This window comes from Rattus norvegicus, chromosome 9 (genome assembly GCF_021556685.1).
Source record: "Rattus norvegicus strain SHRSP/BbbUtx chromosome 9, alternate assembly SHRSP_T2T, whole genome shotgun sequence".
NCBI lineage: Eukaryota > Metazoa > Chordata > Mammalia > Rodentia > Muridae > Rattus > Rattus norvegicus.
Window position 1 is genome coordinate 85,071,601 of NC_141542.1, and position 22,343 is coordinate 85,093,943.

Here is a 22,343-nt window from a genome sequence, read left to right on the forward strand (position 1 = left end):
TTACTCTACAATATGTTACTCATATCAGATATTGATTAGCTGACCACAAACAAGAGAATAGATACCTAGGAGCTGAGGGTAATTCAATTACTATTGTTCTAAAAAAAAAGTAGTGATACAATGGCTCCAAATGATATTCTGATATAGATACATGCCAGCTATCACCAGAGAGACTCATCCTGCAGCAGATGGGAACACATACAGAGAAGTATAGTCATACAATCTGCAGAGAGACAGACCTTCGAACACTCAGCCATCAATAGGGTGTGTCCATCAAATCCTTCCCCTCTGAGCCCTGCAAATATCATGGAAGAGGAGGCAAAACAGGTATAAGAACCAGAGGGGATGAAGGTCACAGAGAAAACAAGGTCCTCTATATTAACATGATGAAAGGTCCTATGAGCTCATAGAGACTGAGGCAGCATGGCGTGTACAGGGCCTGCAGGGGGCTGCCTCAGTACCTCTCAATATATAATATGGCTTGCAGTCTAGAGACTTTATGGGTTCCTGAATGTATGAAACAGTCAGTCTCTTATACTTGGGCCTGTTTTGGGGCTCATTTCCTCTTGTTGAGTCTTGTTTAACTTTGAGGTGGTAGGTTATTTTTTATTTAATCTTATATTTTATTTCACTATAGTATTATCTTAAGGCTTCAGTTTCTAAGTACCCATAGAGCTGACGCATGACACTGATGTATTCTATGGTATTAGATTCTTACATTGTATGCTAGGTTTTTTTTTTCAGGAATATTTTGTTAGGATTGAATTAAAAAAATTTAGGAAATTAAAATATTTTTACCTCATAAAATTTATATAAAAAAATCTATTTTACAGTAGTTTTCATAAGGCCACCTCTTTTGTGTATATAAGGTTTTCCAATGTGTTTTACATTTTCCCCCTAATTTATGTTCTGACTTTAAAATATTTCCAAAAATCATGTAATTTGATTGCATTATGAATTTACATAAATTGGGCCTGTCTATACTTGCCTTGATTGCATATGAACTGCATGCCAAAATGCAATCTTAAAAAAGTACATCTATTTCATATAAATGCTTTAATATCATAGGTGTTACAAATTGTAATAAATGTAGTTAAATTCTGTTTTCAAATTTGATTCTTGTTTAGCTCAAGACAGGTTTACATAGTATATAGCGTTAAATGTTGGGAGGGACCAATTATTACATAGATAAGTGTCAATAAAAATATAATAATAAAACTCAAAAATTAATGTTATTTGAACATCTAATTTAAAGAAATGCTTAGTTATGAAATTCTGCCTGTGAAGATGGTGCTATATACAAATTTTCCAATCTCTCATTCCAATTCTTTGCTATGCTAGTATTTCCTTCTGGGAAACAATTTAGATGTATGATACATTGAGTAAATATGTATCATTTTAATAGGTTTTAAAGGTTTGTATAAGTTTTAACAGGTATAATAGGTCTTTCCTTTATATTTTAATTATATATCGAATGAATGTCAACAACGAACATGTTTCTCTTTAAAATATTTTCCAAAGTTTTATTATGTTAGTGAAACATAAAAGAATACCTAAGGAAATATTTTACAAAATATTTTCAATAATAACTTTTAGGGAGTATTCAGAATTATTTTCACAATCCATGGATTTTTGAACCATCAATGTAAAAGTTTGTATTATTTTCTATATATTGAATACAAGTCTAAAAATGGGATTACATAGGTTGAATAGATTATTTTTGATAGTGTGATCATTTCTACTGTATTAATTTTATCAATTTATGAGAATGAGAAATTTTTTGTTTTAATTCTTTGATATCTTCCCAAATTCAACACTTGAATGGTTACTTAGAGTTTTTATTGTACATTATAGCTTTGTTTGTTTGTGAAAGGATTGTTTCCCTGTTTTATTTTTCAGTATGGCTGTCAATGGTATGGAGAAAAGTTGGTAGTTTAATATCCAAATTCTGTATATTTCTACTTTGCTAAAAATATTTATCCACTCAAAAACCTTTATGTGGCATCTTTAGATCCTGTCTGCTCCCATAGAGACCCCTTTCCCATTAGCATACCCTTCTAGTTCCTTCTCCTGTCTTCTCAATCTAAGACTATATGCACTATTTTGAATTATTTGGTAGGACTGAAAAGTGTCCTGGTCTGAGTCCTGATATTAGTGAAAACAGTTTGAGTTTTTCCACATCTCCCACAGTGTTGTGTATAGTTCTGTCATTTGTATATTTTATTGTGTTGCGGTGTATGCCCCCCATCATAAGTTCCTCTATGTCCTTTATTAGAAAAGAGTTTTTGGATTTCATCAAATGCTTTTCTGAGTTCAATGATACGATCACATAATTTTTGTGTTAGAGGCTATCATGAGGTGGACAACCTTGTTGACATACATAGGTTGAACCATCTTCTTCTCTGGAGTCAAACCTCAGGAAGAACGTATTTTTGGAATATGATCCCAATAAATTATCTTCAGTCACGATTAAAACTTTTATATCAAGCAGAAGAAGAAAGGAACTACTTTCTCAGCTATAAAACTCAGTTTATAACACTGGAAAACAGGCACAAAGTTACTGAAAATACTAAGCCATTTGGTTTTATTTAGTGCTACTCACAGTGACAGAGTTGCAGTTCATGAAAAGAAATCTAATGTGATTATTATTAGGACTTGTAACAAGTAAAGCACTGAAGCCCATAGGCCTAAGTAGGATGCATCAGATCCCTAAAATTATATCAGAGAAAATTTAAAATCTTTGACCACGAGTGTATATATTCATTATTATTAATTGTCTATTAAAACAATTTTTTTCTTTTCTTTTTTTCGGGGCTGGGGACCGAACCCAGGGTCTTGCGCTTGCTAGGCAAGCGCTCTACCACTGAGCTAAATCCCCAACCCCTATTAAAACAATTTTTAACAAGAATCAACATAAGAATCAAACTACATAATTATTACAACTATATTGTGAAACAGAAACCACAAACTATATCCATATATGTGTATCATATATATCCATATATATGTAGATGGAATGACTTTTCATCTAAAGCTATGTAAGTAATAATATTTTGACAACAATCAATGGCTAATTTGTAAAGGACCATTGATTATGAACCCTTTCTGCATTTTTAATTTTGACATCTAAAAATTTTACATTCAAAACAAAAAAGTCTAGTTACTGTTGCCTAATTATAGGCACAGTCATCCAAATTAGCCCTCCAAAAGAACAGCACAAAGCGATACCATCTGTGAATGTGTACTCACCCCACAGACCTTTTCTGCTTCAAACCCTGTAAAGGCAGTGGGATGATTTCTTTCTGGCTTCTGATTCGGGCTTTATTCTTATACGATCTCATTTATGCCTTAAAAGCCAGTCAGTCATTCTGAGAATCTGAGAAGCAGAAAGCTTTTTTCTCATCCAACCAATACAACCTCCTCCCTATTGAATATGTTCACATTATGGGCCACCAGAAAACAATAGTCCTTTCTAAACCACATCTTTTCCGTTGTTAGCACAAGCAGGTTTAAAATGAAAAAAAATTTTTTTCACATGAATTTTTACCTGGTAGGTAACTTGAAAACTACAAAGAAAGAATCTCATACAAATTTCTGTTTAAAGTTGACAAGAAAATTATGTTATTCTACTTTCACAAAAAAAGGTTTTAGCCTTTTATTAAAAACACAGCTGTCAGTTTTGATCAAATGCATTCATATTTTCCCATTATGTTATTATGGCCATCATGAAATTTAATAATTGTCCCTTGGAGTTTGGTTTCCCATAAAAGCGTCATAACACAATCAGCACTATTGCAAATAATTATGGAACTGTGTGGAGACAGTTATGATTTCAGGTGGGAAATATAAAGTAACAGATGAGAAATTTAAAACCCAGGTTAATACTTCATAAAGATTCCGCTCTCATACAAATGTCAGTACTAATAAATGTGTGACAACAAAGGCTGCTTTATAAAAAAGAGAGATCTCAGGCAGAATCATTGGCAGGGGTTTCAATGATAGTTCAAAAGCTGTTTAACATTTCATCATATTAAACACTATTAATCTGATAAATCATCTCGTGTGAAAATAGCATAAAACTAATGGAATTCAGTAGTTTATGTTTGATTAAAACCAAGAAGGTGGAAGTGTTTCTTATATGTGAAGTCCATAATGACTCATACTATATTATTGTGAATTGTTATAAAACATTACCAACGGGGTATTATGGAGAAATGAAGGTTAGAGAATTTTGAAAGAGAGTAATTAACAGAATGGTGCTAGTCAGAAATTTTCTGTCTGACTAAAACTTGAAGAAGAACCTACTGAGCTTTTGAATGGATTTAGAGGTTAACATATCACTAGGGCATGCAGAACAAGACGTTCACTATGGCACAGGGTAAAATACTATTTTAAGACATTACAGAGTGTGATAGGGACTGTTGACATGCTTCATCAGGTCGATGCTAGACCTCAAGTTAATGACCTGATTTCAATCCACCAATTCCCATGACTTCTGTGCATGTGTGTCTATGACACGCAGACAGACATATAGACAGATAGGAACACACAAATAAAGAAATGAATAAATAAATAAAAGGACGATGGGGTCATGGTACTCACATCCAGAACTTCCAATTGTTGACACCAGAGTCATGTTGGAAGGCCATGGATTCCGAACAATATCTTGCCAGTGTATAGTATCAGCATAACATAGGAATTTGTTCTGGTCTACATAGACTCCACCATTTAGTATTTCTGTATTGGAAACAAAACCAACCATCAATTTGTTTATTAACAGAAAAGTATCATTCCATTTTTTTCAATGTTAGACAGAGTAGGAGCCAGGATTCTTCTTTTCATTTATCCGCTTACCTATATATCAATACTAGGTTAAAAAGTACACACTAAGATCAATAATTAATTTAACATACAAAAAGAAACCCTCAATATTTTGATAGACATTTTTAGTTTCTGTGACTTTACCATGAATGTGATATATCATATATAATATTTTATATTCTGCTACTTCGTTTTAATATTATACATTAAGTATAAATGATAATTATTATTTTTGATAATTATTGTTTTATTTAATTTAATGATAATGTAATATACCAGAGTATGAACTAATTAGCATTATTTAATAAAACTCTTGTTATTTTGTTTTTTGTTAGTCAGTAAAATAAATTTCAAAAAATATCATTCCTTATCCATAGATGCTGAAAATCCTCAAGCCTTTTGATACATTTTCAAAAGTGTCTTTCTTAGACCTAATACAAATTGACATTTAATAAAGTTCACATATTATTAATTATCATAAATAAAATTAAATAAATGTTCTATTACAAAACATTATCTGCCATCTAAAATATTATCAATGTCATCTGAAAAATTTCAAACATGAAGATTAATACAAATCAATATATTATGTCATTTTTCTTTGGCACTGGAACCTAGGTATGAGACAAAAATCCAAGAAAGCTACAATTGACTCAATTTTCTATTACACACTGATACTGATTAGCCAAAGATATGCCAAAAGATGAATGGATAGAGAAAATCTGTTGTTTATACAAAATAGTATTTTGTTCACCTATGAAGAGTAATAAAATGGCATTTGCCTGAAGGTTTACTACAGACAATGATATTAAATGAAATGTCAAATACAAGAACATAAATACCAATATTTGTTTCTTATATGTGGAGTTTAGCTATTATATAGGAAGACAAGAATATTAATGGGCATGAAGAGGAAGAGATATGGGGACTGAATTAATAGTAGATGGGTAGAGCCTAAGGGAGAATAAAAATAAAAATAACAAAAGTACATGATGTATTTGTATAAAATATTTGTGATATTAATCATTGTGTGTGATGAATATTTGCCACTAAAATTTGTTAAATCTAAAATTTTAAATGTATTTCTTTCTTCAAAAAAATCTTCACTGGGTACTTTGAAAATCCAAAGAAACAACAATTTATGAAATTACTACTGCCCAATAAATCCCAACCAGTCAGAGTAGAGTAGTGTGGAACAAGAGTCATGCTCCTATGTAACCTTGAGAATCATCTCCCTTGTGCAGTTCTTCAAACTAATTTTAATAGTTATTTTCTCCCATTTGTGTATGTGGACCAAGATAAATATTTAAGAGATTTCTTAAACTAGTATGAAATGAAGGGATAGGGGAATACATAACAGCACTAATATTTGAGGATGCAAAATTGGTGGCCCATCCGAAGAATCTTTGCACGCATAAAATCCTCTAGATAATTTTGCATTTTTCAAAGAGTTTCACTTTCAAACTGAGACCCATTCTCATCATCAATCATTTCACTGCCTGTTGGTTCCACTTCTTGTGAAAGAAGGAGAAAGAAACAAAGAGAAATTAGATCACTGTTCTTCTTCTAACACCTAGTTCATTATTTTTCATGAACTGAGCATCCACTCTTCTTCAGAGCAGATGGGAGATGTAAGGAAGATAGAAAATCATTTCTGTATTAATGTTTGGCATTAAGTTACTAAGTGACAATGTGTGCATGTCTTATACCAATAGCTTTCTCATGAGACATTGGGTGATACTCTTAGCCTGTAGGAATAACTCTTCATTAGGTTAAAAGAAAGAGTATTCCAACTGCTCTCCAGGAAATGAAGGTTATTTTTCAGTCTACATTTGGAAAAGAAATCTACCAAAAAAAGATAGAAAGAGTGAGGTTGCAATTCAAATATTATGAAAAGAAACCGTATTCTTCATGAATCATATTTTAATTCAAATTGTTCACATCGAATAAACTTACTCTTCATTTCCTACTTTCTATCAGAATATTCCCAAATATACCCAGTTTGCACTATGATGAATAATAATCTCATCACATCTCCTTCTTCAGCAGAATGAATCAACTACTACTATTTACATTGTTTTCTTAGAAACATTGGAGAGCTTGGCTTCTTAAAAAAGCAATGCAGAAAAGAGACAAGCTTACAGATTAAAATTTCAAATTAAGATAGAATAACGATCAATCTGGATAATATTTTAGCCTTGAAAGATCTGAAAACAACCATTTCCTCCCAGCAATTCTAGTCAGGAGAGAGTTATTCATTTCTAGCTTTGAAGGCTGAACAGTTTCTCTCTGAAATGGCCTTTACTCTTTATGATGTATACCTCTCTCTACTGTGAATATCAAATTCTCACAGTCTGAAAACAGGTTTCCATTGACATTTGTAGGAATGTAGTAATGAACAAATGATGTCAGATATTAAAAACATGTCTACAAAGAGATTTTCAGCGGATGTTTGCACTATCGTTGACTATGAAAGTTTTAACTTAGTGACAGATAGGGCAAATAATATTTAAGTCTATCTTTAGTAACTTATAAAACAGTAATGTTTTTATTCATTCTATTGAACATGTATTTGGAGAAAACAAAACCTGTTTTATAATCAAAGTTTCCTTTCTCAAAATATAAAATAAAAATAACAATTAATTTTTAGAGTCTAGACATAAAAAACATTTCTATGCAAAAGGAAGAGAGGAAAGACAATGAATAAACTTGATGGACAGTCAGACAAAGAGGTGTAACTTTAGGTAGAGTGGAGTGACGAAAGTGTCATATCAGTAAAGAAGATCAATGTAATTGCATCCCAGTGGACTCACATTCTGTTGTGAAAATATATCATAGTAAATGAAGAATGGCACAAGGAGAATCTTGGTAATTTAATCAATGGTCAGAGCAAGGACTACTATGAGTCTTTTAAATATATTGTATGAAAATATTTCCTACAATTTCATAATAAGACACAACTCTTATTAATAAGTGTTAAAGTTACATTAAATATGGCATTCTATAAACATAAAATATCATGTTACTAAAAACCTTATTAAACATTTAAATATATTTATGTCTCCAGCACTTCTCATGGAGGTTAAATAAAAGATGGAATATTTTTATACTTAGAGAAAGTAAATAATAATTTGCATTATGCTGGAAATTGGAATTTAACTTATACACACACACACACACACACACACACACACACACATATATATATATATATCATTATTGTAAACTTAAATATATCTATACAAAGCTTCATGAAGTTAACAAACATGGTTCCTAACTGTCTTTGCATTATCTATCATTAGGTAGTCTTTGTCCAATGAAAACTTTTACTCATGTGAACAACGTAAGCTGTGTGATTCATGCCAACATTAATCAATAAAATTCTTCTGTAGCATCTCTCTTTAATTTGCATTGTGACTAAGTAAAATTAATGACAAAAGTTAGCTTTTCCCCTAAACAGCTTATATGACATCTTCTCTAGACCTGTGCTTAAATCAGGAACTTCTTGTTTGCCTGTCAATATTATACCCTGCCTTCTTGTGCTGCTATAAGAATATACAGAGTAGATATTTATTAGGCTAAAACTTTTTTTACTAATTTTTTCATGTAAAGTTATCTAAAGACACGTATATAATAATAATACATAATTTTATAATTAAATTCTTATTAACTGAAATAAAACAAATTTTCTTATACAAAATGTCCACAACTTATACAAAATTACTGTAGGTGGTGTGTTTGATCTTTACAAGTTATTCAAACACGGTTTAGTGATATAAAAATAAAACGTATTCGGTGCATCAAACTCAGTTATTAGCTACTTAAACAATGCCGATTTTGAGTTATTCTAGTTAATCTAAATTTCCTTAAACTTACACAAATTCTATAGTATATACTATGGGAAAGCATAAGTTATACTGAAATAATCAATCCTGAGTCTATCTGATAAGGCTTCTGAAATTATTTTTAGGAAGTTACAAAGAGCAGATAAGACATTTGAAAGAGAACATAAGCAATTTGTGTTTTCACATCCTACAACAAGGCCATTTGAATGCTCTTTGCCTTTAAATATCTTTTCCTGAGTCAGACAAAGGTAATGTTTTTGTTATTTAAATAAATTCTTCTGATATTCAACTTTCCCAGAAACTAGTTATTATAGTGAATTGCCAGATCGTTTCTTTTAATAGAATCATTGACATTTTGCAAATATATTCTCTCCAAAGAAATTGTGGTATAATACTTGTATTTGTCTCTGACCTATATGAAATAGTCTAATTGTGAGGTGACATCCTTACTAACAATACTGATGAATGTGACCTCCCAGCAATTTCAGAAAGCTGAAAGTATTTTTCTAACCCAATATACTATTTCTAATTACTATATAAAAACTGGCTGAAACTTCTTTTGAGAACAGCTTTTATAAATGCTGTTACTCATGACTCCTTGGGCTCTAGAGTGGAATTGGTAGTAAATATGCCTCAAAGTACTATTAACCATGATGATATAATAAAAATCTAATAAACAGGACTGAAATAGTTTCCATCAATCTCTGGCTGCGTATCTAAATGTCTCATTTTGTAGGAGTGCACCATATAGGTCAACTGTACAATGCAAACGACCATGAAAACACAGGTTAAAAGCTCCACACTTGCCTTGTTCCAGGGCAGACATCCAAATACTGGATATATTAGACTTATATTATCTATTCAAGATAAAACATGCAACCAAGAAGTCAAAATTCCAAGACGCACAAAGGCCATTTTCAAAGTGAAGCTACACAATCCTTTATGGGATTTTCTCTCAGAGACAAAGCAATATATCTTTCTCCCTGTCATCAACTTAAGCCACACAAGTCTGTTGGCAGAAAATAATACAGAAGTAATATAGCTCACATCATCCACCTGTGATACTCAATACATCATCTCTGTAGTGGACTTGGTCTATGGATTCCTGTATCTTTCTTAAGCCCAGACCTTTCAGCTGAGAGCACAAGGAATTGCTGCTACCCCGCCAGGTCAGCCCTCAAGGTTCATTATTAATAAGCTGAGACTCTAAAGGCTAATGAGAGCCGGGTGCTCCAGGAGACAATGGCTCATTCATCATCAATCAAGCTTTGAAGTTTTTATACAGATGATTTAAGGAGAGTTGAAGTGTGCAAAATTGAAATGTCACATTTGTACTGGGAGGGGGTGGAGGGTGATAATGTAAATGAGTGATGTAACCCTCGATCTTTCAGCTCGGTGATCAGAGTCAAAAGCTCACGGATACAAATACCAAATGTGAGAAAGTAACAGGGGATAGTTTTTCAAGCATGGCAGGGCAATTTAACAAGGAAGTTTCCAGGCCCATTGGTTGAAAAGCAAATAATAAAAGAAAATAAAAGCAAAAACACTGTGATTTCCATTGAACAGAACTCAGTTATGTTTGCAGAGTACTCTACCTTATTCCCAATGCTTCAGAATACATAAGAACAAGTCTGACCTTTCATTCGTTCAGCTGAAGTACAAACTGTTTGGAGTGGTGTACTTCGAATTCAGGGATCTGGAGGTCAGACATCCTTCATAAAATTGTTTTAGCTATCTTCTGACAGCACATGATTTCACACATTATCTATTATTTTTGAATACTTTTCTTATCTTCCTTATGTCTGTGGGCCTACCCCATATGAACAACAATGCCAAGCAACCAGAGCTTCCAGGGACTAAGCCACTACCTAAAGACTATATACATGGACTGACCCTGGACTCTGACCTCATAGGTAGCAATGAATATCCTAGTAAGAGCACCAGTGGAAGGGGAAGCCCTGGGTCCTGCTAAGACTGAACCCCCAGTGAACTAGATTGTTGGGGGGAGGGCGGCAATGGGGGGAGGATGAGGAGGGGAACACCCATAAGGAAGGGGAGGGGGAGGGGGATGTTTGCCCAGAAACTGGGAAAGGGAATAACACTCGAAATGTATATAAGAAATACTCAAGTTAATAAAAAAAGAAAGAAATGTAAATAAGAAATACTCAAGTTAATAAAGAAAAAATATGAACCCCCCCCCAAAAAAAAGAATAAGAACCATGAAGTACACCATTCTGTGCTTAAATTCCTAAGAGAATGCCAAAAATGTGAGATTCTGGATAAAGGGGTTTGGTCTCAAGCCTAGTGACCTGAATTCGTTCCAGTATCCCTAAACTCACAAAGCAGAATGAGGAAGCTGATTGTTATAAATCTTTCTCTGATCTCCTACGCTAATCTTCAGAACAGATTAAGATCTATCAGTCATTGCTTCATTTCCTCATATTTAATTCATCAGTAAATGCTGATGAAGGGTCCTGACAGGCTTTCATTTTATACTCACTGATCCTCTGTACCTCAGGTCCTGTCATATCATACCACCTGCCATATGAATCTCTCTTGCATATCAAAATAATGACATACTTTAGGATATTGGTAGATAGAAAGAGTGTCTACAGCATGGACGGATTGGTAGGTGAATGACAAACAGGTACTTCTCCCAACATTGAGTTTTGAAGTATAAATAATTGAGTTTGGAAGTAAATAATATTGAATTTAGGTAATGCAATACAACCTTAAAATCTAATTTAACAGAGCAGTAGTGATAAAAACTGCATGGTATTGGTACAGAGACAGACAGATAGACCAATGGAACAGAATTGAAGACCCAGAAATGAACCCACACACCTATGGGCACTTGATTTTCGACAAAGGAGCCAAAACCATCAAATGGAAAAAAGATAGCATTTTCAGCAAATGGTGCTGGTTCAACTGGAGGTCAACATGTAGAAGAATGCAGATCGATCCATCCTTATCACCCTGTACAAAGCTTAAGTCCAAGTGGATCAAGGACCTCCACATCAAACCAGATACACTCAAACTAATAGAAGAAAAACTAGGGCAGCATCTGGAACACATGGGCACTGGAAAAATTTTCCTGAACAAAACACCAATGGCTTATGCTCTAAGATCAAGAATCGACAAATGGGATCTCATAAAACTGCAAAGCTTCTGTAAGGCAAAGGACACTGTGGTTAGGACAAAACGGCAACCAACAGATTGGGAAAAGATCTTTACCAATCCTACAACAGATAGAGGCCTTATACCCAAAATATACAAAGAACTCAAGAAGTTAGACTGCAGGGAGACAAATAACCCTATTAAAAAATGGGGTTCAGAGCTAAACAAAGAATTCACAGCTGAGGAATGCCGAATGGCTAAGAAACACCTAAAGAAATGTTCAACATCTTTAGTCATAAGGGAAATGCAAATCAAAACAACCCTGAGATTTCACCTCACACCAGTGAGAATGGCTAAGATCAAAAACTCAGGTGACAGCAGATGATGGCTAGGATGTGGAGAAAGAGGAAAACTCCTCTATTGTTGGTGGGATTGCAGATGGTACAACCATTCTGGAAATCAGTCTGGAGGTTCCTCAGAAAATTGGACATTGAACTGCCTGAGGATCCAGCTATACCTCTCTTGGGCATATACCCACAAGATGCCCCAACATATAAAAAAGACACGTGCTCCACTATGTTCATAGCAGCCTTATTTATAATAGCCAGAAGCTGGAAAGAATCCAGATGCCCTTCAACAGAGGAATGGATACAGAAAACGTGGTACATCTACACAATGGAATATTACTCAGCTATCAAAAACAATGACTTTATGAAATTTGTAGGCAAATGGTTGGAAGTGGAAAATATCCTGAGTGAGGTAACCCAATCACAGAAAAACACACATGGTATGCACTCTCTGATAAGTGGCTATTAGCCCAAATGTTTGAATTACCCTAGATGCATAGAACACATGAAACTCAAGACGGATGATCAAAATGTGAATGCTTCACTCCTTCTTTAAAAGGGGAACAAGAATACCCTTGGAAGGGAATAGAGAGGCAAAGATTAAAACAGAGACAGAAGGAACACCCATTCAGAGCCTGCCCCACATGTGGCCCATACATATACAGCCATCCAATTAGACAAGATGGATGAAGCAAAGAAGGGCAGGCTGACAGGAACCGGATGTAGATCTCTCCTGAGAGACACAGCCAGAATACAGCAAATACAGAGGCGAATGCCAGCAGCAAACCACTGAACTGAGAATAGGACCCCCATTGAAGGAATCAGAGAAAGAACTGGAAGAGCTCGAAGGGGCTCGAGACCCCTTATGAACTACAATGCCAAGCAACCAGAGCTTCCAGGGACTAAGCCACTACCTAAAGACTATACATGGACTGACCCTGGACTCTGACCTCATAGGTAGCAATGAATATCCTAGTAAGAGCACCAGTGGAAGGGGAAGCCCTGGGTCCTGCTAAGACTGAACCCCCAGTGAACTAGATTGCTGGGGGGAGGGTGGCAATGGGGGGAGGATGGGGAGGGGAACACCCTTACCGAAGGGGAGGGGGAGGGACTAGGGGGATGTTTGTCCGGAAACCGGGAAAGGGAATAACACTCGAAATGTAAATAAGAAATACTCAAGTTAATAAAAAAATAAATAAATAAAACAAAACAAAACAAAATCTAATTTAACTTGCCAGCTGTATGATATGTCTCATTATTTCGAGGTATAACCCTAACTTCTGTAATGGGCATGCTACTGACATAGTACCAATTAAACACTTCCTCTTTTAAGCTTGACAATTATTTAGATAATAATTTGCTCATCAGTATCATTTAGACTTTTTTGTCTCACCTATTTACATTAAGATTCTATTAGTTGGTAACAGATTAGAGGTAAATGGGACAGTTTTGCTTTTATTTTATATATTTTTCTCGTTAGGTGGTTCAAGGATATTACAGAATATGCAATCATCCAGGTGCTAGATTCCAGTATAGCTTTTCTACAAAGCCCCTTTAATATAAAAACAAAACAAAACAAGAGTGTTCAGCTAGTAAATGGACTGCTCAATATTGAAGAACTCGTGAAAAGGAATGGACGAGTACATTCTGCCTTTTAGTGACTGTAAGGAACTTTCCCTAAACAATTGTTTTCTTTTGATCCTAATTAAGTCACAAAGAATAGTAGGAAACCAAATTTCTTCTCTGCTATATAACGACTGTATGCTGTACTTCAAAGCCCCAAATACTATAGTAATAGGGATACAAAGAACTGTCATATACCAGTAGCCCACATATCATTTTAACATCTTGTTTCCTCTTGACATAATATCTGCAAATTTCATCTGCCATGCTCACGTTCACTGATACATGATACCATGGTTTAGTCAACTCTGCATCGATGAGGAATCCATATTTTCTCATTTAAGCTACTGAGTGGTACTGCTATGTTAGCCTAGCAATCTTACCGAATTTTATTTCCCTGAGCATAAAGAAAGGTACTTGCTCCATAGCCACAGCTCTCTATGAATTTTGTTTTTAGTGAAGTTTTTTTTATGTTATAGTTTCTAATTGTCCATCTGATTAGTATGCACTTCTATCATTTCAACTTACATTTTCCCAAAGAGCTAACAAAAATAAACCTCTTGAATACTGAAGGTGAAGGCCTGATGCCCCATTGTAGGGGATGCCAGGGTGGGAGGAGGGAGGAAGTATGTGAGGGGGTGGAGCACCCTCCTAGTAGCAGGAGGAGGGCAGAGTGGGATAGGGGATTGCTGAAGGGAAATCAAGAATGGGGATAACATTTGAAATGCAAATAAAAAATGTCCAAAAAAAATTAAATAAAGAAAAGAAATACAGTTTTAAAGAATAAGAGGATCTATTTTTATTTTCTCATAAAAGGGTCTTAGTGTGTTGCAAAGAACTGTGAACCATTTGACATTTACCTGACATTATTAACGAAACAATAGGTAAATTAGTGTAGCATATGTCATTCACCACAATTTGAAAGTCGGTGTCTGGGATAACATGACCCATTGTAGGGGATGCTAGGGCATTGAGGCTAGAGGGGGTGGGCAGGTGAGCACCTTGATAAAAGCACGGAGGATAGAGGAAGGGATAGGGCGTTTAACTAGGCAGGGGGATAACATTTGAAATGTAAATAAATAAAATCACCAATAAAATAAAAATAACATGCTAAAAAAGATCTTAAAGGTAAATTAAACGATATTGACAATTATGAAAAATATGGATATTGAATGATACATTCCCTAATCTCTAATAGTTAAACATTGTGGTGACAATAAGTGAACACAAGTGAAGGTACGTAAACAAAAAACACAGGAGATTTAGTGGATCCTTAATATTGAAATCAAATACTCCCTTACATGAAGCTCAAACATTTTCATGCTCTATCCAGCAACAATCCCTCATTGCAGACAACAATCCTCTTAAGTAACTGCTCCAAGTTTCTAGAAAATGTAATTGCTTTGGAAGAAAAAAATCAGCAGAGTTCAGAGTTTTCCTTTCCAATAAAAGAAGAGAGTTATATTAGTACCAGAAATGATTTGTCCCTTTTATTTACAAGCTTTAATACAATAAGCCTGGGATATACTGCAAGGTCACTTTCAAATATCTCACCTACTATATTAGTTTGTATCATTTTAATAAGTCTTCTCAAAATGTGTGATTTCTTCCCTTCTTTAGAAATTTTAGAAAGGATGATTTTTCATAGATGACAGTAATAGCCACATCAATGTGTATGCTTGTTTCTGGCAAGATAAAACTTGCAAATAAAAGATGAAGCAAGAAAGGAGGAATGATTTAATCTTGTAAAATGATTATTGGATTCTCAAATATATAGAGATTTTTAATCCTATAGAAGGTACTATTAGAAATATAAGTGTTTATTGGGGGCCTGGATGACTCAGAAAAAAATGCTGCAATACAAACATTGTAAACAAAGAAAATTATAAAAATAAGGAAAAAATTTAATAATACAGTAATACACGTAAATTGGTTCTGAAATGCTATAAAATATCAAAATGCACAGATATTTAACTGTATTTTTGCAAATTTAAGCTTTATTATAAAAGATTATAAATAAAATAATGCATATCAAAAGTAGCTGAATCCAACATCTGTACAATTGAGTGAACCTCTATATAGTTGGGATGACGGCTGTAAAACTTCACATTGAATTTTAATAGAACACATTGATGTGCGTCTTTAAAGAATACCAAGAAGGATTAGGTGTGTGAGTAATTGTAGTGATTCTGTGTATATTTTAATTCTCAAAGCATGAACTATCGGCGACATGTATGCCAAAATCAGAAATGTATTATTTTTATTTTAGATAGAAATTTATTAATATGCAATCAGAGCTAGTTTTTAAGTATCTATATAGTGATATTTTTTAAAATGACGGATTACGTTTTTCACTTGCTAACTTAGTATTTACTGACTCAAATAATATGTATTCCCTTTATTGCCCTCTACTGACTTTAAATGATAGTGAGATGTGTTCAACAGTTTTTCCTATATTAGTTTTGTCATTTCCCAGTACTTTCTAGACCTAGTGCACCGCAGTTTGCTGCTTCGATGCTGAATACAGTCAAGTTTGATTCAGTTTCTTTTCTATGGCCTATGAATCGAACGTATTAATATTCACTGTTGGACTGCAGTGAAAAATCAGGATCATGTACGCAAAACAATATTACCACTTTAGGAGAATCTTTTACCTAAAGACTATCCCTGAAACCTGATAGAATCTGGAACACTTTATCCTTTGTGCACTGCACACCTAGTGAATTAACCCTCTTATCACTTCTGTGACCAAATACAAACTCCCCCTCTTAGTTATATATGATGCTCAGGTCACAGGTGAGAAGTCACCAGAGTTCTTTCAATGGCCAGGATCTGGCTTGTCTCTGGCATGAGTCACTGGGAAATGGGGAAGGCTGCTAAAGGCATCTGAGTACTTAGGGCAGTGGAATGCTGGGACTTTGCCACACACTGCTTAGTTTAATATAGTTTTATTATATCAGTAAAACAGACAGCAACTACTAAACATGGAATAACATGGAAGAATACTGCCCGGTGGTCAAGGAAAAGCTTTCACACCTGCACAAAAAGAGACAGCTCCTTGCTCCAGTTACTCAGAGCATGGACTCAAAGACTTCAGGTTTTAGACCTAACCTATTTGAAAAGCAAACTCCTTAAAACGTTTTGGTAACTAGTAGATCTGCATATTGTATGACTACAAGAACTACACATCACATTTTCTTTCACTGAAAAAATTATTTTCATATTGTGAATATCTGATGTCACAGGAGGACAGACCCTAAAAAGCAATAATACGCCTATGAGTTCCAAAGTCAGTAAAATAAACTTTTCATTTTAAAATTGTTCATGTTTTCCAGATTGAATTAATGTCATTACATTTTATTTTATGTAATGTGGGTGCCCTGTAAGATTAGCACTAAGGGAAGCATCAAGGAGTTAAAGCACCTAAGGAGATGGTTCAGTCAACATAAAAGTCCAACACCAGAGGAGAGTGTTCTCTCTGTCTGGGATATGGACACAGACGGGTAGCCATGATTTTGACTTGCAACATATGCTAACATTAACTTATAGCATTGTTCGCTATTTCAAGTTTTGTTTCACTTATCCTTAAAATGAAGATTTTAATAGGACTACACTCATAGCCTGACACTAGGGGCCAAAAGAGTTAACTTGGAGGTGCTGACTGCACAGTTCTCTCTCTGTAATTGTCCAGCCACTGTGCTGTTAGTACTAACAGACAGTAGGAACATCCCTCCAGAGAGCGTATTTTGATTCTACTCTGGACTCTATCTTTCTCGTGAGCATCCTTTGGAAAGACACATAATTATTTTAAGCTAGACTATGCAAGTTTGTTCACTGGTTTATAAGAACACAAAAACCACTTGTGATGCACATTTTACTGTTTTGACATTATGGCAAAATATTTCAAATTCCTGATAATACGCTCAAAATTAAAAATTTTGTAAGCCACTTTTTATTATTCTCATCCACCAAGAGTCAAATAACTCATGGAAAAACAATGATAAAGCCCTATGGATTTAAATAGCAAGCAAGTTCAACTTTTTAACCTACTTATCTGAGTTTCACATTCTCTTTTAGGGGCATATTATAGGTTCTGAGCACTCATAAAATTACTGGAGTCTTGAAATCAGCATTTTTCCAGGGGTGTGTGTGTGGGAATCTGGTCCCCAAAAGGGATATCAGGCAAGAGACGATCATCAAGCAAAATGCCAAATTCCTCACACAGAAAACTCCAGTGAGGATTCCGGTGTCTGGCTAACTGGTCATTGTGGATCTGACAGTAATAGTTCTTCAAGAATGCTGTCTCTACCAGACTATGCATAATATTGCATTTCTCTTAATTAAAAAAATTATGCAGGGGAATTTTTAATAGTCTCATGTTACAGTTGAGAAAAATAATGTTTAGAGTGCTAAATAACTGACCCTTGTGTTCCAGACAATTGAGAGTCCAGCCTAAGTGCTGGTCTTGGTTTGTAATTTCAAAGTGTTATTCCCCATTTCCTCTGTACCGGAAGGGATGGCTAAGAAAGAGAAAGAAAGTATAACATAAGCAGAGTTGAGGCATACTCTGTCTTACACTGTCTACTTGTAAGCATAATTAAGAACTCAGCAATTTCCCTGAAGCACTTTCCAAAAATATTTTATTGAGTTGAAAGGGAAAATTATGCTTTTAAGGGATTATTTCTACATGAGAAGCACTGCCTTTAAACTCTTGGCTCTGCTAGAGTGTCTGGACCACATCCCACCCTCATCACTGAAGGTGGATTCCGTTTGCCTCTGTCAAAAGTAGGCACAGAAGAAAAGGCAGTAAAACAAAACTTGAAGAATTCAGCCTACTTAAGGGATAATCTTCTATTCACTAAAAAGACTGAAGTTTTTTAAAGGCAATTTTATTATTTTCAAGTGCTGTGGGAACTCTGTACTGGTTCCTTGTAGTTCTGGTGCAGTGAATAAGGCAAAATGATTTTTAATTACCATAGTCAAATCAGAAGCCTTACAGAGTCTGTTTCTACGTCCCCAGTAATTTTTTCTTTTTTATTATTATGTTTATTATTTATTAATTGTTTTATTTATTTACATCCCAACCTGCATAGTTCTTCCCTATCCCCCCCACCCTTCACCTCGGAGAGGGTGCTCCCAGCTCTGACGTTCCTCCTCCTCTCTACAAGATTAGGTGCATCCTTTCCCACTCAGGTCAGACAAGGCCGTCCTCTGGCATATGTGCCGGGAGGCCTCAGAGAAGCCCATGTATGCTGGACAATGGGGTAAATGTATCAAGGTGCTGAGTCTATTAACAAATCTACATTTCAAGTATGGCACTTCAACCACATCCACAGTTGTTGATGAATTAATAAAAAGTAAACAGTGAAATGACCTATGAACTAATAAAACAAAATCCCTGAATTTTGTTTTCAAATTAAGCTTCATAATTGAATCAATTAAAAGCCAAGTGAGAGGAAGCTTAATTGATGGAAGAAAGAGAAATTTAAAATAAAAAGTAAGAAGCTTAATCAATGTGTCTTTTGTGAAGGCAAACTTGCTGGACTTTACACGTAAAGATTCTAAGAAAGCAACCACAATTGGGGAGGGAAGGAGGGACAGGGGAGGGAAAGGGGGTGAGAGTGTGGGGAGAGGGACATGATCTGGTATTGGGTGGGGGGAAGGGACTGGAGCCCTGAGGGCCAGCAGAAAGAATGGAAACAGGGGACCTTGGGAGGAGGGAGGTTGTGAAGACCCTCTAGAATGTACCAGAGACCTGGGGAGTGAGAGACTCTAAGACTAAAGGTTGGGGGTGGGGTTCGAGATGAAATGCCCTACAGTGGGGAGAGGGAACTTATTGAATCCACCTCCAGCAGAAAGACAGGACATCAAGTGAGGGATGGGGTTGCTATCCCACAGCCAAATCTCTGACCCACAATTCTTTCTGTTGGAAAGAAATGCAGGGATGAAAATGGAGAAGAGCCTGAAGAAAAGAAGGTCCAGGAACAGGCCCAAAGTGAGATCCAGCTCATGGGGAGGCACCAAGACCTGACACCATTACTGAGGCTATGGAGCGCTCACAAAAAGGGACCTACCATGACTGCCCTCCAAAAGACCCAAAGAGCAGCTAAAGAGTCAATTGCAGATATGTCCATTCAACCAATGAACAGAAGCTGCTGACCCCTGTGGTTGAATTGGAGAAAAGCTGGAGGAAACTGAGCAGGAGAGCGACCCTGTAGGAGGACCAGTGGTCTCAATTAACCTGGGCCCTCAGACACTGGACCATCAACCAGGCAGTATATGCCAGCTGAGATGAGGCCTTTAACACATACACAGCAGAGGACTCCCAGGTCTGGGTTCAGTCAGAGAAGATGCACCTAACCCTCAAGAGACTGGAGGCCCAGGAAGTTTAGAGATCCTGCAGGGTGGGTGAGGTGGCTTCATCCTCATGGAGAAAGTGTGTGTGAGGGGAGGGGGGAGGGAAGCAGGGAGCAGGTATGGTATGTCAAAAAGTCAGAGGGTGGACAGGGAAGGCAACAAAATCTGGTGTAAAAATAAATAAAAAATATTAAAAAGATTCTAAGGAATAAGGTTGTCCCTGGGACATACAATTTAAATGTTAACATTTGATGGTCAATGTATTTAGAAGAATCTATTGTTGGCTATATTTATTATATGGCTTTTCATTTATGTAAGGTAAATGATTTTTTTCTGAAAGTTTTAAGTGTTTCACTTATTTACTTACATTATGAATGTCTTGCAACAAAAGTAAAAATGCAGAGATAATTTTTTCTACCACTAGTAAAATTATAGATTCACTATATATGTATATACATATATATTCACTATATATGTATATATATATAATTAACGTTTAAAATAGAAAGGTTGAATTACCTCATATACAAAGTAATAATGTATAGCAGCAGACATTCTTTAAATTTCTCATGAAATTAAATACTTAACTAAATTGAATAAGGCATGAACTACATATTTTATAGTAAACTCATAAAAGTAAATACGGTAAAATTATTTTATATATTCATCTCATAGTTAACCTGATATATACATGTACTTATATATAGCTAGGTGATATTCAAAATAATATTCCATAAAAATTAATCTTCAATGATCATGTTCAGCTACCCATCATGACTTATTTTTTTAAATGACTGGGTTAGTTTAATAGTATGTACACTAGACACATATTAAGGTATAAATCAGGGTTCCTCCAGAGGTACAATTCTCTTTTCAGTATTGTTACCTATGTATTCTTGCATTAGATTTAATGACATATCAAACAACAAAATATAATTTACTGGAAGGCTACAATATTTGGAGAATTTCTACTAACACATCCAGTCCTCTATTTTTATTTTGTCTGAGTGCTCAGAACAATTGCCTGGAAACATCTGGCCAGTATTATTCCAATCTGGAATCAAACACTACCAGCCTGAAAATGGATGTGAATTGGGGTAAGGAGGAGGCGATGATTTCATACCTGAAACTACTGCTAATAAATACTTAAAAGTTGGCTTTTTCTTTCCCTTTGTATCCATTTAATAACTCATTTCTCTGGAGCTTCACCAGTTATAATCTAAATTGCGACTGAAGGAAGGTAGCTGATACGCACCTAGCTATTTCCATGCTTCAAAGCCTTCAAACCCATCTGCTTGTTGGCAGGTGTAATTAATTAGCTAAGTGGAAAAGATGCTGCCTTTTAGAGTGACTGGGAGGAGAGGAGGGGCAGCCCTTGTGAAGCCCCATCTTTGCATGCCCATCGGCTGGGTGCCGCTGGCAAATTTCCTATGCTGAAAACTCATTGAATTTAATGGTTATTAATTTCACAAGATTTCTAATTACAGCTAGGATAATAAGAAGTGATCCAAAAGTTGAAAAAAAAAGAGTTGGCATATTTTCATGGAAAATCCTTATACACAATGTAGACATCCAGAAGAATTGAGGTTCATTATTGACACGGTCGAGGCATTTATAAGTTGAATTTTGCAAATAAGATTCTATTTACTCAATTTGGCTAGCAAGTGGCAAATGAATATTAATAATTGTAAAATGCATCATGTTAAACTTTTTTATTTATAACATTTAAGATGGGTGAAAAACTGTCAAAGTGTATCATGATAATTTAATAGATTTAAGAGACTATATTTTCTGAACATAATGAAGAGGAAATAAGATCAGAAGACTCCTTATATTTTTACCATTGTATATTGTATTTAGTTATTACTAAGCATCAGCTAAAAGTGCATACTCCAATTAGTCCACTTTAAAAAACAAAGTTCTTCCAAATAGAGATAGGTATGTATAAAACAGGGAGCAGGTGGATATCTTGCAATCTTGAAGGAAAGCCCAAGTGAGGATGATTAAATTCCACTAGAGCAGGGGAACAAAACAGTCATGGGAGGAGGAGGGAGGGCATAAGACAGAAGGGGAAGAGCGATGGGAGCAGGATCAGGTACCAGGGAAACAGGAGATAACCCCAGAGGGCCAGAAGAAGGAAGGGAAATGGACAGCTGACAGCGATTAAAGGTGGGAATGAGGAAAGCTCCCAGGAATCAATGAGATGACCTTAGTCAAGATGCCCAACAGTGGG

At 35.2% G+C, this 22,343-nt stretch overlaps 1 protein-coding gene across 6 annotated transcripts in view; it reads right to left on the reverse strand.

Moving 5' to 3' along the window:
- The window catches only part of Erbb4 (erb-b2 receptor tyrosine kinase 4), a 1,069,446-nt gene that overhangs the window by 360,918 nt on the left and 686,185 nt on the right, over window positions 1-22,343 (reverse strand). For all 6 annotated transcript variants that reach the window (XM_087567483.1, NM_001437634.1, NM_021687.3 and 3 more), the window contains 1 exon segment: window positions 4,603-4,737. In XM_087567483.1, the coding sequence (XP_087423609.1) occupies window positions 4,603-4,737 (135 nt within the window).